At 49.6% G+C, this 17,722-nt stretch overlaps 5 protein-coding genes across 5 annotated transcripts; 4 read left to right on the top strand and 1 right to left on the bottom strand.

The window, feature by feature from the left end:
• Positions 1 to 1,524: 1,524 nt before the first annotated feature.
• Positions 1,525 to 2,942, top strand: L3040_002705 (uncharacterized protein; the record flags this gene model as incomplete). Its single annotated transcript, XM_007296348.1, has 2 exons — positions 1,525 to 1,950; positions 2,025 to 2,942. The coding sequence occupies 2 exons, from the start codon at positions 1,525 to 1,527 to the stop codon at positions 2,940 to 2,942; spliced, it is 1,344 nt and encodes a 447-aa protein (XP_007296410.1).
• A 1,290-nt stretch (positions 2,943 to 4,232) lies between these two features.
• Positions 4,233 to 5,639, top strand: L3040_002706 (uncharacterized protein; the record flags this gene model as incomplete). The annotated part of the gene is made up of 4 exons (XM_066155657.1): positions 4,233 to 4,532; positions 4,620 to 4,776; positions 4,829 to 5,262; positions 5,397 to 5,639. 4 exons carry the CDS (start codon positions 4,233 to 4,235, stop codon positions 5,637 to 5,639), a joined length of 1,134 nt encoding a protein of 377 aa, XP_066012635.1.
• Positions 5,640 to 8,898: 3,259 nt separating this feature from the next.
• On the top strand, positions 8,899 to 9,647 carry L3040_002707 (uncharacterized protein; the record flags this gene model as incomplete). Its single annotated transcript, XM_007296346.1, has 2 exons — positions 8,899 to 9,020; positions 9,182 to 9,647. 2 exons carry the CDS (start codon positions 8,899 to 8,901, stop codon positions 9,645 to 9,647), a joined length of 588 nt encoding a protein of 195 aa, XP_007296408.1.
• A 2,894-nt stretch (positions 9,648 to 12,541) lies between these two features.
• L3040_002708 (uncharacterized protein) lies at positions 12,542 to 14,524 on the bottom strand (the record flags this gene model as incomplete). Its single annotated transcript, XM_007296345.1, has 2 exons — positions 12,542 to 14,056; positions 14,135 to 14,524. 2 exons carry the CDS (start codon positions 14,522 to 14,524, stop codon positions 12,542 to 12,544), a joined length of 1,905 nt encoding a protein of 634 aa, XP_007296407.1.
• Positions 14,525 to 15,498: 974 nt separating this feature from the next.
• L3040_002709 (uncharacterized protein) lies at positions 15,499 to 17,106 on the top strand (the record flags this gene model as incomplete). Its single annotated transcript, XM_066155658.1, has 2 exons — positions 15,499 to 16,799; positions 16,851 to 17,106. 2 exons carry the CDS (start codon positions 15,499 to 15,501, stop codon positions 17,104 to 17,106), a joined length of 1,557 nt encoding a protein of 518 aa, XP_066012636.1.
• Positions 17,107 to 17,722: the final 616 nt, after the last annotated feature.

Here is a 17,722-nt window from a genome sequence, read left to right on the forward strand (position 1 = left end):
ACTAGGCGAACTTTGAGCGTGGACTCGGTGCCAGCAGGGGGGCGATTGACCCAAGGCCTCGAGGAGTCCATAAGGAATAGGGAAGGATGGATCCCCATGCACTGGAGATCTTTCACTACTTATTGCTGGTACGACGTAACCGTGAGCCATCTAAACGATGGCCGCAAATTGGTCCAAAGATGCAATAATAGTATTTATTGACTAGATCTCGCCTCGACTCGCCTCGCACCCGCTGAAAAAACAAGAGGGGTAATTTTCCTACCTATCTCATCTGAGTCAGGGGCACCGGGAAATGCCGCGCGCGCTTCCTTTTCCTAACCGAGCAACCTCGGCAGTCGGAAAAAGGAATATATGTTATTGAATTGACAGCGGGGTCCGTGAACGTCGTCTGTGTCTGTGTCTGTGCTCTCTTCTCATTTCTGCAAAGGCCGAGCCCCTGTCGCGATTCAAGGATTTACTCATGGATTTACTCATGGATTTATGGACCTCCGGGCGTGGCGGAATGAATGCTAGATGACGCCAAGTAGGCTATATATTGTCCAAGTGTTGGCGAAATGGTCGAGAGACATAGGGGAGGGGGTGGGGGTGGGTTGGAGGAGATGGACTGGACTGGATTGTATTGGGCATTGGGCATTGGACATTGGACTTGACCTTCGATATAGGATTTGATATTGGACAATGGATTGGACACCTATTTGATGGGAGATGGGTTTGGATTGGATTGAGCAATAGCGGCGGCTGGTTGTTCAAGCTGGGCCTTTGACGCGGTGAGTGGTCCTTGGGAGAGGAGACTTGTGCTTCCCCAGGATCCAAGCAAGCGCCTCCGATGGCAACGGCAACAGCTCCCTTATCGTGGTAATAACCCAAAGTACAACGTATAATCACAATCCCAATCACAATCCCAATCACAATCCCAATCACAATCACAACCTACTAGAACAATACAATACATTACAAGGCAATACAAGACTATATACTACGTAATTCAAAATAGGATGACCAGGATTAACCTTTTGAGCTTCGTCGCCATGCCCCCGATCTACGGCCGCCCCGATCTACCAGGACTTACTACGTCGCAGGCGTAAGTATTACCCCTCGAGGGTAGGGAAAACAGGGGGTTTAAAGTGGAAACTAAACTTTTAAGGCACCCTCGAGGGGTAATACTTAGGCCTGTACCGTGGTACTACGTACTACTCTACTACCGTACCTACTACCTACCTCCAACCTCCGTACATGCTGGCGCGATTACCGTTTAATATGATACGCTGTGCCAATTCCTGCTCAAACCTTCAATACCCCAAGCCCTGTTGCTGCCGCCGCTGATCTCCACCTTCAAGATGTCTCTGCATCTTCGTAAGCTTTCGCAATTTTCTTATTGTCCACGCTGAACCCGTCGTCCGTTTTGGTCGCGTACAATAATAAACTGGCTTTCCGGCGGTCCATGCCCGCCCTTTTACGTCTCCGCTCCTCGCTCAGTTTCTTTCATTCACATCATCTCAATCGATAGACAAGGCCGTCCACTAAATGAAGCTCCCGGCGGCGCACTCGTGGGAGAAAGCCCCGACGGACTGGGACGAAAAGAGGTATATGCTGCTTCGCAGCACCGCAGTCTCCATCTCGATCCTCCGTCGTCGCAGATCTCCCGTGCTGTTCGGCACTACGTTATTACTAGTCGTCATACTTTACATACAGCATTTTAAGCCGTTCGCGCCGCCGCCGAGAAACGCGCATCCGGTCGGGAAAGGGGCATTCGATGGGAACTGGAACTACACGCGAGATGCGCGAAACCTGATGCTGAGTGAAGCTCAGTGTAAACAGGCGTTTCCGAACTTCTATCACGAGATCGATCGCGCGGTCGAGGATCGCAGGAGTAATCATGTCACGTTAAAGGAAACGGACGAGATGTCTATGGGAGAGGGCTACATCCGGGCTATGATTTACGACCAGCAGGTACCGTCCCCTCCCCCCTGAGCTACCCCCATCCCAAGAATTCTCAGCCGGCGCAGATACTAAGAGATGAATAGCTGTATGTTATCAACGCAGCAGGGGACGTCAATACCCGTGGTCTTGCCTCTCTTCACGCCCTCCACCGAGCCCTGCTCACATCCCCTGAACCTCTACCGAACATCGAATTCACCATGCTGGTGGCCGACATCGCCGAGTCCGCGTCCCCGCGGTGGGCATACTCGCGCGAGAAATTCATGACGTCTCTCTGGCTCATGCCGGACTTCGGATACTGGTCCTGGCCGGAACCCAAGATCGGCTCCTACGGCGAGGTGCAGATGCGGGCGGAGCAGATGGACGCCAAGGTGCCCTGGTCCCGGAAAATCGACAAGCTGATCTGGAGGGGGGCCAGCATGGATCTGCTCGTCAGGCAGCAGCTGGTGAACGCCAGCGAGGGGAAGGACTGGGCCGATGTCAAGATCATGGTGTGGGACGACGACGCGCAGGGCAAGACGCACGACGCCTTGAAGATGGACGAGCACTGCCAGTACAAATTCGTCGCGCACACCGAAGGCGTCAGCTACTCGGCGCGCCTGCAGAACCTGCAGAACTGCCGGAGCGTGATCGTCGCGCACAAGCTGAAGTGGCTGCAGCATCACCACCACCTGATGAAGAGCTCCGGGCCGGAGCAGAACTTTGTCGAGGTGGCGAGCGACTTCTCGAATCTGGACTCGGTGATGCAGGGCCTGCTGGGGAAGAAGGAGAGCGGCGAGCTGAACGCGGAGAAGATTGCCGAGAATAACGTCAAGACGTTCCGGGAGCGGTATCTGACGCCTGCGGCGGAGGTGTGCTACTGGCGGCAGCTCGTGAGGGGCTGGGCGTCGGTGAGCTTCGAGCCGGAGTTCTTCAAGGGGAATACGGGCCAGAAGGAGGAGTGGAGGGGACTGCCTGTCGAGAGCTTCATGCTGGAGCGGAGGATGGAGTGGGACTATCACTGATTAAGGGAAGGGAAGGGGAGGGGAGGGGAGGATCTGCTGCGAGCGATGGATAAGGGATGTGGTAATGTAGAAAAGGGAATATAGAAGGAACAGTCGGGTAGCCTACGGGCATGAAGTATATAGGTACGGATAGAGGGTTTTAAGGGTCGTCAGCGGGCGTTATTGGAAAGGGAGTATGTACATAATACAAGCGAGGCATGATGTCCAATGTCAATAACACCATCTGATAAAAAGCAAGAATGCGGGGTGAGCCGGCGTACGGAATAATGCATGTCCGTACTATCCGTGATAGCATACTTGTCTTACCTTGTCTTAACTTGTCTCATAACGATTGTCGCACCGTGATCAGCGAACCTCCTAGCGAAGCTATCAGGTTTTTTCCTTACATGCGTAGCGAATAGTTCAGGATAGCTTATATTATCTCGGGTCTTTGATCCCGCGGTATCGCAGCTTTAATATATTGTAATGCTTTTTGTTAACGGCGATTCGTTACTGCTAGTTTAAGTGTTGCGGTCCCCTTCTATTACGATTGATTATTAGCAGCTCGACACTGTCTTTCCGACTATTCAATTAGGTATTTGATTAAGATCTTTTTTCTTTTCTTTTCGTTCGGCTTTTTATATCCTTAATCGATTGTAGTTGGAGGCGTCTTCGAGCTAGCATCTGTTAGAAGTTCTTTCACCATATAGCAAGAGTTTTCGAAGAGCTAAGCCGCTATCGTATGTACTTTTGATTATGTGACGTTTTTGTATAATCGATCGTAGATACCGCTTTTTCGATGTCGAGAAAAGATGGAATTCAATCGTCGAATAAATTTATTCGGCTAATCGGTAATATCGAGTTCGAGTTATACGTAAAAGAATATATTGTAATACTTATTTCGTATTTCTAATCGCTGTTCGTTCCGTTAGCAGATACGATAAATACGGCTAGCATTAAAATGCTTCGCCTCGATTATCATTTATAAAGAAAAAATATGCGTTATTTAATCGGCTTTACGAATATTATTAAGAATATCGCAAGTTCGTAGCTAACGCCACGTACAAGCTCAGAAATCCGTCTTCGCTGGCCGGATTCATATGAGTAAGGATCCTGGAAGGCATGGAAGAAGTATACTACAAATAAACATTGAGGCTCTTTCTTGTCACGCTTGCGGACAAGTCTCGGCCCGCTCGGACATTAACGCGTCGTCGGCTGGAAAATCCCCAGCTCCGGTCTGTCTCTCATTCCCCTCTACCTCAACTGTCGCTATCGCAACCACCATCTCAACCTCGTCATCCACCAGTCACTATGCCACCTACGATAGACGAGTCAATTGAGTACGAACGAGACGATAGCCCGCGCGAACTTCCCATGAAGTTCCCATCCGATCTTGACTCCCCAAGTCCTCAACAGTCCTTGCATAACACCCCCCCTGCTCCCGCCGGCCAAGCTCATCAACATCGTGTTGCAGTTGGTACACAGCTCAGTTCTTTGGCCGCCCTTCCTATCGTCCGACAAATCCCATGGAAAGATGGTCAAGCCCTGCCGGGTCTCAAGTCAATTGATGATGAGCGACCCCATATCCGCGGCGCGTTGTTGCTTACCATGGTAGGTTTAATTTCGCGTCCAGTTTGATGCCTGCAAAGATGCAAAGACGAGGTGGGGCTACTACAGTACTTACTGACAAACCCATAGCGTGGTGAGATAGCACAGAAGGAATGTGAGAAATGTGCCAGAGGCTCGGGTCGGTTCAAGCACTGTATCTACCTCGATGACATGTTTCAAGGAGCTTGTGCGACTTGTTATTATTCGTCGAGAGGCGCTTACTGCACCTTGCGTATGGAGAAAGAAGGTCAGGGCCCTTTCATCTGGCGTGCCAGACAACGCTGACTCTAGAGATCTAGCTGCTCTTGGAGCCTCGAAGCCCACAAAAAGCTCTACCAAGTCCTCCGCACTAAATGACACCATGCGTGTTCAGTCGGAGCCATCTCTCAAGCGCAAACGTATATCGAACGGTAACCCAATAAACTACAAGAAACAACCTCGATTGGCATACAACCTCGAAGATGTCGAGAGCCGCTATGATGCCGCCCCAGTCCCTCGTCCTTCCAAATCCGTCCCTTACGACAAGTCATTTGACGACGACCCAGCGGCTTTGTTGGCTTTGCTGTACAAGCAACAACAAAGACAACTGCAAGCTAATGGTTCGGCCAAGAGACACCAAGTTCAAGATAACGAGGACGAGGATGGTGTGATGCTGAACGCCAACGCCTATAAGGGGCCTCGCGGAGGTCACAGGGAAGAAGGCCCCGAGAAACCATACTCGCCAGCTGTCGGAGTATGTATACATGATTTACTCCTATTTTTCGATCTTTCAAGCTTCGGCGTTGACGAATCTCCCTTCGGGTCTAAGATCCCAAGAGATTCCCAGATCCCAAAAATTTGCAAAATTCAGTGCTGACTTTCATCAAGTACTCCGGACCATCATTTGACATGCCCAACAGCAGAATTGCTTCCCAGGACCACCGCCGACCCGAAGCCGCTGTTGCGCTCATTGATACATTTCCTCGTAGGAAGCAAAAGCAACTTTACAGTGTGATCGGTGGCCTCGAGAGCGGCATCCGCAGCCAACGCCAACAAACCGAAAATCTTGAGAATCAGCTTGAAACCCTCAAGGAGATTCTCGGCATTGGCGAAGATGCTGGTTTTGTCTGACTACATTGCTCTTGGTATTTTGCCGCTTTTTCTCGCAGATTATGAATGATTAAATACCCACGGAGAAATGGCATGGAGTCCTGGAGTACTATCACTGGGTCACGTCTCAAAAAGGATACTGGACGCATGGTTGGCGCATATGGTTGGCAATCGATAGCCGACGCTCACGATTTCTAGATTTAGAGGATGATTGACGAAGCACCAAGATGCCGGAGGGGTGGCGAAATGTTCCCCAGAACGATTGAAAGTTGCATACAGTGCGTGTTCCAACGGAAATGGACAATCTCCTGCATTCTGTTTGCTGTCTTGCCGTTTGACTGTGACTGCTTTTGCTTGCTTGCTGTCTTCTCTCGCCTTTAAAACCCACTTCGGACCCCCAACCTTCCTGTTCTTTTCTTCTATATTCCAGGTTTTCGGTGCGCAATGTCATCACCCACCGCCAAGGGCCCTGCTTTACATCTATTATTGCTTTACATCTATCAGAATCCAGTGGGAAGTGTCGCGATCCGGCCCGTGACTCCACCGTCTCAAATTTCCATGCATTCATTCCTGCATGTATGTCTTAGCCTCACATCTACAACCGCGCGCGGCGCTCAAAATCGTTTCGATCTGCGGAAGAAACTGTTCGGTCTATCCGAATCGATTCCCAGCGATGCCCCGTACAGCGAGCTAGCTAGACCTGTCCTACACGGGCAGCAGGCAGCAAGCAGAGCAAGCCGTATTCTGTTTTTGTTTCGATCATCGTTTCTTCAAAAGTGCTATCTGTAATGGAGGCTAGCCGCTTTTTTGATTTCGCGTATCAATCGAGAAGGACCTGTCTGTGTCCGTCCGTATGGGTGCGAGGCGAATTAAAGTAGTGCTCGATTATTTAAGTATTGGGGCCTGATTGAGGCCGAGATGAGAAGCTGATTGTTTTTTCTGTCTCTGCTTCTGCCTCTGCCTGTGCCTCTGCCTGTGCCTAGGTACAGGATGTCGGAGAAAGAAAGGAAAGTAAAGTGCTTCCTTCTTTGGGTATTATATACAACCTTTTTCCTCCCCCCGCCCCTTCATTCTTGATCCATCGAGAAGATTTCTTCTTGCTAGCTCTGCCGCCTTTTTCTTTCTCCCCTGATGTACGTTTTTGGTCTGGATATTTCGACATGTCAATCTTCAAGTCACATCCTGCAAGAAAAGAAGAAAAAATTATATTTTCCGGGTTATCAAGCAGAGAGTTACCAATGATACGTGCGCCACTCCCTCCCTCATCTGGGTGCTTGCTGATCCTCGCTGCGGCTTCGTTCTGCCTTTTTGGCGTGGGGGGTTTTCTGGATTGTGGATTCCTGTTCGTTCGTTTGTTTGGGATTATCCAGAGAGGAGGACATGAGGGCCATGCTACGCCTGCTTGTTTGATTACTTTTATGCGAGGATGTATATCTAGGGAGTATTTTGATATTTTGATTTATTTACAATTTTGACTGTTTTTTTTTTCTTTCTCCCTAGTATGTCTTCTCTCTCTCTCGTTCGTTGCGACTGGCAAGTTGCTGATATCAGTATTGGTCTGGTTTGGATTGGTTCGGACCATGTGCCCATCGGTGCTGCCGTATGTGCCCGCTGGCGGGGCTCTTTCGTATGCCCAAACCAAAACTATCTCTATGTGCTTTTGTTATGTTTTTGTTCTTGGGGTATGTAGATGGAAATGAGGGGCTTTCTTTGAGGGAGTGAGTGACCACTTGATGGATGGATGAAGATGGATGAAGATATCTATACTAGAGAGGCAATACCTAGAGTGCTAACGCCTCGGGGCGCGTCACACCTCCTGGGAAACTCCACCGGCTTCGAAGACAGCATCGATGTTGGCCGCATGGCGGCATGAAGTGTGTGGACGAGCCGTATAATGCAGGGTATTTTGATGAAGGGTATTTTGGTTACGATGCGTTATCTGGGGGCCGGCGAGTGTGGTGTAGGAGCGAATTGCTGGGTATTTGTGGATGGGGATGAGGTTAACCAAAAAAAGAAAAACCGGTTTTATATTAATAGTCAACCGAGAGCCCACAGGTTTTCAGTCAGCGTACTGAATGTCAGGTTATCAGATGTGGCCATCTCTCTGGAAGTGCTTCTGATTTGGACGCTTAGCTGTTGCCCAGTTGTCACCGCATGGCTTCTATCGATCTGCTTCTATGGCAATTGAGCTCTCTCAGGGTGAGACGAAAGAGGTTTTCTTGATCAAGGTCGTCCATCACTTTGCCGAATGGAGATGGTACGTAAGTAAGTAAGATTTGACGTTCGCGGTCGAGGTTTTGCATACCGTATTGGCTGACAGACACCTTTGGGAGGTAAGGCACAGAGGACGGGAGCCGATGATTTTACCTTAAGGTGAGCTTCTGCCGTTGAGTTGGCCTGCGAGCCTTTAAACGGCGACCCACTTTAGAGATCCATTACTCAGGGTTGCAGTCTTCGGAGTGTGTTCTCCAACACACACACACACACACACACACACATATATATACATAGCTTGAATAAATACTCGCTGCAGCGACACTGCGACAGCTAGATATTTTATGCTTGCCTGGATATATACCGGGCACGATTTCGCAATAGCTCACGGCCGAATCACCGAGCTATAAGGACTAGACAGCAAGAAGCTCGAGACTTCTCGGGGAAATTGCTTTCTCATTGCGTCCTCTCTGCGTCGGGAAGGGTATCATCTTGTTCACCTCTTAACGGTATCCGAATTTTAGTTATTTATTTTCTTGGTAAAATAGATTCATCTGCTCCTTCCTCACGACACTTTCAACTTACAACACAATAGCGTTGGCTATCAAACTCCGTCAAACAGTTGGAGTATTGAAGCAACATCTATTCTCGATTCGAGCGTTATAATCATAGACATTGTTCGCTTTTCGATCAGTGAATCAGCCATGGCATTGTCACTCTTTTTTTTTTCTTTTTTTTTTTCTATTTCTTGGCTCGGATATTCACTATTTACTATATTGCCAAACTCGGACGAGCTCTCCGAATTAGGCGAGATTTTTTTCCCTATTGTCACCATCACAGAGACCCACAGCTCAGATGGTATTGTAGTCGATTCCTATTGTCGTCCGTTAGCCTGCTTTCCCTTCTCTCTCTGACTACAAATCTCTCCTCCTCCTCTTATTCTCTTTCCCTTCCTTCTCTCCACTTCAACCACACACAGTACCAGTGACTTGTCGCGAGACTTCCACACAATCCACTCGCACCACACAACACCAAAAAGCAAAGACTTGCAACCACGCCAGCAGCAATGGCTTTCTACTACACCACCACCCCGTTCGCCGCCCAGGGCGTCGTCGACCCCATGGACACGACAGAGGACTACCCCGGCTTCGGCCATCTCGCCCAAGCAGGTGACTGGCAAAGGGCCTGGTACGTTTCACCTCCCACTCCCACTCCCACTCCCATTCTCACTCTCACTCTCACTCTCACTCTCACTCTCACTCTCACTCCCACTCCCACTCCCACTCCCCTTTTCCGACTCCACCCCCCACCCCCCCAAAAAGGCACCAGTCTCCTAACCGAGCAAGCAGGAAGTACCTCCACGTCTTTATCCCCATGCTCAGAGCACGTGGCGAGGCTCTCCCTCCCACTCCAATCTGGGCCCAGCCTCCTTTCGGAACTATCCCCTCGCCATACTGGCAACAGTGGAAGGAGGACTACCACTACCACTACCAGCACCAGCAGCAGCAGCAATACCAGCAGTACCAGCAGTACCAGCAGTACCAGCAGTACAAGCAGCAGCAACAGCAGCAACAGCAGCAACAGCAACAATATCACTACCAGTCCGTCGTCCCACCACCAGTTCCTCGCTCGCCCCCGGCGCTCCTCTCTCGCATCGGCCCGGCGGCGCCGGCACCCTCGTCTTCCGTCCTCCCGGCTCCGCCTCCTCGCGCTCCTCGCTCGCCTCCCGCCCTGATGGCCCGCATGGGTCCGAGGCCTGCCGCCCGCGCATTCGACAGCTCTACCTTCGATGTCGTCTTGCCGGGGTCCAAGTAGTGGGGGTTTGTTTATATCTGGTATGCGTGCAGGGGAGTCTTGGTATCTGTGTGTGTGTGTGTGTGTGTGTGTGTTTCCGGTTTGAACAGGGGAAGGGGGAAATTTGGAGTTTTGGCCAGTGTCCGCGGCTTGGGGTTTGGGGTTTGGGGTTTCGATGTAGAGGGGGGGGAGACTTATTGTGCTCGAATGGATCTGTGTTCTCAACTCGCTTGATTCTTGAATTCCCGTCGGATTGTGATTTGTATCCTTTTATTTCGTGATATACATATATGTATATACATATAACCTTGTAGGCGTTGCTTGACGAATAGAGATCCCTTATCTTAGCGGAAACTTGACTGTATCTCGGCTTTCGAAAAGTTGCCAAAGCTGGATTTCCTTGCCTGAAGAAGAAAGCCACGGTGGTGAAAGCCGTGTGTGTTTGAAAGGGATGATGTTGTTTTGTTGGACACGGCGTAGGAAAATGGAGAAAAAATTGCCCCCCCCTCCCCCAAAAAAAACACGGCTGGAAACTTACAAAGAGGTGCCCATTTATGAACCCAATTGAATGGGTCTTTCGCTAGCTTGTAATCTACGTAATATAATATCTGACCTCAGCGGACCTCAACTGATGATTTTTTTTCCCCTAAACGACCAAGCAGCTCTGTTCCCGCCAATTGGTGAAAGAATATCAAGTCTGTCAATAAATTTTCTAAACCTTTTTTTTTTTCCAATTCACCCTCCGGCTTTAATAGTGGGAGTTGGTTTCACAACTTCAGGACCCACGGCACCGTTCCTGTCTCGAAAAAATTTGGGTTCAAGCTTAAACAAGACATAACGTAAATTTCGGTGTAAGAAATGAAGAAAGAGGAGAGGGGGGCTTTAGAAAGTACTTATTATGCTCGAAAAGATCTGTTTCCTGATTCATTTGATTTCCGCTGAAGAGTATGTCACACACCCATATCGCATAAAGGGACGAGTCCATCGCGTCGATGGATGAATTAAAGCCTTGCTTTAAAGCTTAGGGTAGCTTGTAATTGTTATTATCAAGACTCAGCATTGAACTGCACTGCGGTCTGAAGTTTTTACCAAGATAGGATTGGCTGTCTTGTAGGAGAGCAATAGATATGACCAGATATATATATATAATAGCGCCGTTGAGTCAATTATATGATTCTCGGAAATTAATTTGCTGATTGAAGCAGAGTGGATAGAATTGAAATGTTGTCTTGCGTGATACTCTGGCCCGGAAACCATGTACCTCGACACCTCATATCAAAGACCGTCGTAATGTTATATTTTTTCGCAAGAAGGGGAGGGGAGAGAAGGCACAGAACGCTGCTTGTTCATCAGCAAGTCTCATTGACAAAATTCCGAGTCCATCGGGAATCGAGTGATTCGAGTTCACGCAGAAATGCTAGCAACGCCCGTGATACATACAGCCTTTTGGCGGCGTTTAAATAGGGTCGTTTCGATAAGAGGTGTAAAAGCGAAAGGACTTCGGCTGTCGTCGTTGTTGTTATTTTCTTACACAGCAAATCGAGACGGGTTTTGTCGGCAAGAAGTATGCTGAGCGTGTAGGAAAAGAAACTGCTACGCTTGGGGACCTTTGGCAGACTTTGGTACTCTACTGTAAGGAATATTGTGATGCTGCACGAAACAAAGCGTGAAGTAAGGGTGAGTTTCTCAGAATGTTGGTTATCTTGAGGTCTCGTTGAAAGAAGGTTTTGTAATTGTTCGGTTAGGCTTAGCGAGGTAGTCTATTCTTGGATCCGAATTTAGATACTCAACAGGGATAGCCATTGCAACCATTGATGGCTTCAAAATTTGCGAGATTTCAAAGTACCCGTGGCACCGAGCACCAACAGAGACTTGATGAGATACACAATTAATCGTTATCCTCAAGTGTTCGGGCAGGCCCCGAGCTAACCTCAAATGCCGACCACTGCCAAACCCCTGATGTCGATCCCTTTATCTAGCTTCAAACTAGCAAAGTGTAGTAGCGCAACCGACGTCGACCACTACTCGTGTGTCGAGCTTTTCAATCCCCAATATATCCAAACCCCAGTCCCATTGTCTGACAACTCCCTTCCATGTACATTCGGTCAACGGAGATCTTCCTCCACACCTCCCCGTCTCGCTGCAGCACGTACACTTCTTCGAGTACGAGGCCTAGCCACTGGCCCCAGACGACCTTCACCCGTGCTTTCTTTACCGCAGCCATAGTCCAAGCAGCCATCACGGAAGTCCTCGAAAGGTAGATAGAACCATATATTTCGCAGCTCTCTCCCCCCCATCCCATCGTCACCCCTCACATCCCCACCCAATACGATAAGCTGATTACGGCACTTGCAGTATCTCCAACCCATCGCAAGGTAACATTGATGCTGATGTTTCCCTGTCTGTTTTCCCCATCTAACCTTGCGTGCTTTCGTCGCCTGATGGCAATCTATCTTTGTTACAAGGAATGAATGTACAAACACTAGCGTAACCGCAACCCATGGCTAAATTTAACAAAGTTGAACCGCGCAAAAACCACTATCGATAACATGTGCTGCATCAGCTTGATGATGGCGCTGCAGAGAATCCTGAGTGGAAAAAAACAAAAAGAAAAAAAAAAACTCATAACTCGCACAGTAACCAAGCAAGCAATATAATAGCACCTAGCCATCTCGAGCCTGCATCGCAAGCTCCCTACCCAGATATATGTCCTATGCCCGCGGCGTCGGATGGATATCATCAACAAGTTACGAATAAAACCACCTCTTCAGAGCCCCCAAGAAACACAGGCTTGCTCGCTCGCTTGTGGAGCCCCACTATAGGGGCTATTGAAAACTCGCAATATCCATCCCCTCTAAGAATTGTGATACCAAAACGCCGAGCCCAGAATGCGATCCAAATGTAACCTCTTCATCCTAGACCGCCCCCTGAAAATGCTTCCCCACAGGATCATGCCCCAACTGTTCTCCCTTATCCAGCCTCGCGAAGTCCTCCAAGACTCTCCAATCGAAGATCGGAATCCTCTCGTCAAGACCCTTGTCGCATTTCCATCCCAAAGCTCTCAGTTTCCTTTCAGCTCTTTTGCAAAAGTCTACAGTTTGCGCCGGCCGATTTATCTCTACGAGTATGTATTTCTTGAGCCGCCGTCCGGACTTGGAGCGTCGCGGGACGGAGGGGTGTGAGAGCTGCGAGAGCGAAGTGATGTAGTGCGCTCCGTGCGGGAGGATGAGGTCCTCGAGGATGTATGGGAATGTTGAGATGCAGGGTGAAAGGATGATGAGCGTGTTGGCGAAGCGGCAACGATTTTTGGGGATCCGCGAGACGAGAGTGCATTTGCCAGTGCTAAAAGTTACGGGGGAGCGTGCTGGATGGAGGGTGATGACTTTCGGAGGGGAGCCGGCTTCAATTGCCTTGGTGGTAGATTTAGACTGGGATTTTTGGCTTCCGCCGGGTGAGCGATTTGATGAGATCTGGCTGAGAGCTGACCTTGATGGTAATGCTTGATGGTTGATACCTTGAGAGCTCTCGGTGCTTGAATATCCCAATTTCGCAACGGGCGAGCGGCGATTCTCTCCTCCGGATCTGGTCGGCGATGAGGCAGGTAGGGGAGACGACCTCACCGGTGTAGGTGGGGCGTTCGTCTTTGCAGCAGCAGTTGGCTTGCTACTTCCAGAAATGGCAGCAGAGTGACTCGATGATGAGTAGGGCAGAGGAGAAGACTTAGCAGGTGTTAGTGGGGTATCGATTCTGACTGGCGGAGCAAGTTTCGAAGAGGCTGAATCCAAGCCGATACGGAAGCGAGGACCATGCCTCGTGCCAATTGTTGGAGATCTTTCGTGTGGTGTAGATGGCGAAGAAGTTGGTGGAGTCGGAAGAAGACATGCCGCTGACTTTTTCAGATCCAATTCATGTGAAAATCTCTTCCTTTTGCGGCTGTTCTCGACTTCCGCACTTGCCCGAGTACTTCGGCCAGGGGCTCTTTGGCCATCAAGTAAGGCCGTAGGCTTCTTTGAGTTGGCACCTACATGCGTCTTCGAGTCCCACAGTAGAGGATCTTGTGGAGAAATTGGAAGCTGTATCCTGGCTCGTACATCATGCTTTCTTGTCAAGATTCTTTCCTCGCTGCTCGCTATTATCCTGACTCGTAAACAATCCGGTAACGATGATTTCTCTCCCAAGAACTCAAACTCATCGGGAATCTTAGTTACCCCGTAGGACTTTTGTATCATTCGCGTCACCCACTTCGCCTCCGTTGGCAGTAAGTCCAGGTAAAGATCTTCTAAGAGTGATATTTTGCTCGGGATCCCCTCGACCTGGCATGCCAAAGACTTCACAGTTTCTGCCGAGCCATCATTGAAAATCGCCAGTCGCAGAAGTTTCTGATCAGTACCTCGCACACTTGGTTGTATTTCACAAGACCTTAGAGGGTCCTATAGAAATTATCAGTCAATATATCAATGGAAGCCCTGATATAACTATTTTTCGAAGACTGGGAATATGTTACTCACATGATCCTTAGCCTTCAAGACCTGACACAGACGAGAGCCAAGATCCCCGTAGTCAGGTTCCTCTCGCCACCGCTTTAGGTACTGGCATTGCTGCGAAGACAGTTTGAAAATAGTGGTGAGGTGTTGCTCAAAGTCCTCGGCAAAGCCATAATCTCGATCCACCTGGTACTCAGGCTTCAGCAGCATCAAAACAGACGTATCTGCGGTGTGATACGTATTGATTCTGTTTTTGTGCGTCTGAAACCACTTCTTGAGCGCCTTGTAGGTGCGTGACTCCCGGTCCTTTGGTAGTGCAATTGTATCTGTCCGGTCATGGATCTTCTCTAACTTGTCTAAAAGCATGCAAAAATCCGCAAACGGGATACCATTGCAGTGGCTCTTGTGACTCATGCTTCATGAGAGGTGACTATGTGGCATTTAAAGCGGTTCCAGGCAGTCTTTTCGATTATTGGATATGGTGGGAAGTCTCCTTAACGTTGACGGATCGAGGCGGGTCTTGAAGGAATCGCCGGGGAAGGTTTGTCGGCTCAGCAAACGTCGTTCATTTGGCCAAAGCTGATGTATCAAGAGGAGTCAGACAGCCTTACTGAATAAAGCAAGCTCATAGATGCTTTGAAATGCTGTAAGTTGTCGGTATAGAGCCTCTACAGCACTCGTGTCAACACGAGTAGGAAGCGTTGTTTAATTAGTTACCCGTGCCGAGCTTCCTGGTAGCCCACCTGGTAGCCCAGGCAATACACTGGACGGTTTTGCAATAAACAGGAAGCAAATGTAGGTCGTGGATATCAGATGGTGACGGTGACGGTGGTGGTGACATCGATCGCGTCGGCGACGTGTCGTTTATGCCAGAAATAGATGAAAGAAATCGCACGCTGATGCCACGCGATCCCGTGACCCGGAAAAACAAAGGAGTTGGTTCCGTGGGCAGGCTAATCCTCTTCCGGCTCATTAATGGGTCCGGCCCAATCTTAGAGCCCTCATCTCCTGAAAGCTCGGGCCTCTCTCCATATCCACTCCACTTCCACTTCGTCCCATCTCCAATTTCCATCTCCGACTTCCTTTTTCACTCTCCCCTGAGTCCCCATTGTTGTTTGTTGATACATATAAATACATGCAAACGGACATAATTTCTATATCTATCTTTCCCCTTGGTTACTGATTATAATGACTACATGACTGTCACTTACGTACCGGCTTCTTGCTATTGTTTGTTGCTTTTTCTCGGGGGTTCGAATTGTTTTGTTGACTTTGGACAAAGCACTCCCCAACGCAAACGGCGTCTTCTCTTCTGGATAAGCCTCGCCCAACGAACCGCCACGACCGAAACCCGATTTCGACATCTGCAACCGAGCACAATATGCAAAATGGCTTCCAGCCAGCGTCGACGATCATCAGTTAATCGGGAGTCGGTCTCCTCGATCCTGGCTGCAGGGGAACCGAGTAAACCGGCCGACCCCCCAAGCCCTCACATTGGAACTTCCCCCAACAGGGCACACTTCGCAGAACCTCCTTCTCTGTCTGCCGGACGCCATGCTCGAGCAATGTCCTATACACCCCGCCGGCCAAACCGGTTATCCTTATCCTTCCCCGTGGCACCGAGTCTCAGCGAGTCTGCGAGACCAACACCCACTTCATCGGAAGCACCTACATTTCCGTCAACTCCCGTTGAGAAGATAGCTCCGCCAAACCCAGACGAACACGGCAAATTTCTGGTTGCTCTCGCCGGACAGGAGAGGAAGGTGTTCGAGCTGAAGGAAGAACTCTCAAAGGCTGAAGAGGAGTTGAGGATTCTGAAGAAACAATATGCCAAGTACGAGGCGGCCAAGAAGAGGGCAGAGCTGCGGCACGTCGAGCCACTACAGAGTGTCATTACAGATGGTGGTAACAGCGGGGATCCCTCGGCCGTGCCTCGTCAGAGTGCCGAGCTCGACAGGCGAAGAGCCCTATTGAATAATCTTAACCTCCCTAAGGATTCGCGCCGGAAATTCTCGGGTGCTCATACCCGGGCACTTTCCCTGCTTTCTCCTGAAAGATCCAATTTCCATCAGCCTCAGCCGTTCCCGCCTGTCCCAGAATCTTCAGCTGAGAGAACCGGTTTCCCAAGAACCATCCCGGACATTAGCCAAGGGATAAAGAAAACATCTTCCAATCGTGTAAAAGCAAGGCACTCTTACCAGATTGGCGTGCCGCTTGGTGCCAAACAACTTGCCGAAGACCTCAAGTCAGGCTTATGGACCTTCATGGAGGATCTACGGCAGGCGACGGTTGGGGATGAGGCGGTCAATGGTACCACAAGCCGATCGACCCTCGACCTTGCCCACGGTGCTCCTGTCAAGACGAGCAGCAAAAACAGTCTGAAGGGCAACGACCGAGGCAAATCCCCCAGGTCCATGTCACCACGGACCTGGGAGACTCTGACAGGGAGTAGCCCGCTACTGGCTGGTTTATCAGATGAACCTGAAGCCCAAGCTCTCCCACGGGCAAATTCCCCTTCGACCGTGAAGAAGTCTCGCCCTCTCTCCCTTGCTGCACCACCCTTAGGCGACCTTGACGACTGGGGGAACTGGGATTCCCCAATTCCCAAATCACCCCGCTGGAGCGGAAGCTCCACGGTTTCAAACCCGGCTACACCGTCCAACGGGAACAACGCCGATGAGAACGTCCAGTATGATAAATCCTCCTCGCTACCGCCGTTTGTCAGAATTAACAAGTCTAGAATCATTGGTCAGAACGCGGATGGAGTCAGCACGCCTACCATACGCACTGATATCCAATGGCCAGCCCTAGATAATTTGAGCCCGGGCGCTCTGAAGGGTAATCTGCAGCGCACCATGTCGACCATCATGAAAGAGTGGGAGAAGTCGATCCAAATGCCGGTGCCGGCGGAGGAGCGTGCAGCTGGGGTTCCCACTGGCTCCGACGCCCCCCCTGCTGCCAGCACGACGGAGGACGTTGCCATGATGTCTCGATGATTTTTGCTGGTGACCTAGCGAGCGAGCCCACGGACGGTGCTCTTGATGATTGTCTAACTCACTCATGACGGACGAACGAAGTTAATGAATACCAAAAGAATGCTGGATATGTAGAGGTATAGCCGTTACATCTTTCCAGAAGAAAGTTTAATGATATTGCTTTTTTTGTTTTTCATGTGGTCTAGTTTGATAATCCATTTTCATCTGCCGAGTGACGAATGGTGCTGCTCTTCTCTTCTTCGCTCTGCTCTGCTCTGCTCTGCTCTGCTCTGCTCTGCTCTGCTCTGCTCTGCCGCCAAGTGGCTTCCTTCCTACCTACCTACCTACCTATCTGTCTTATCTAGGTTTGGGTTGAGATTCTTTAGATTCGGGTTCTTGTACTTTTTTTTGTCTGCACTTCACATCACTTCACTTCACGTCAAATTTTCACACATTTACATACCTTATATATATAAAGCCCTACCTATTCTGATTTCTATTTTCTGATCTTTGGATTTTGGACTTTGGGCTTTGTATTGTTTTGTATTGTATTGTATTGCAGGTAGGTACATAGGTAGCTAGCTACTTACTTCCTTACGACTTACGATTTAGAAATCGCATGTGTACGGGCATTGAT

Source organism: Drepanopeziza brunnea (assembly GCF_022702325.1).
Source record: "Drepanopeziza brunnea f. sp. 'multigermtubi' strain 214-2 chromosome Unknown ctg3, whole genome shotgun sequence".
In the NCBI taxonomy this organism is placed as follows: Eukaryota; Fungi; Ascomycota; class Leotiomycetes; order Helotiales; family Drepanopezizaceae; genus Drepanopeziza; species Drepanopeziza brunnea.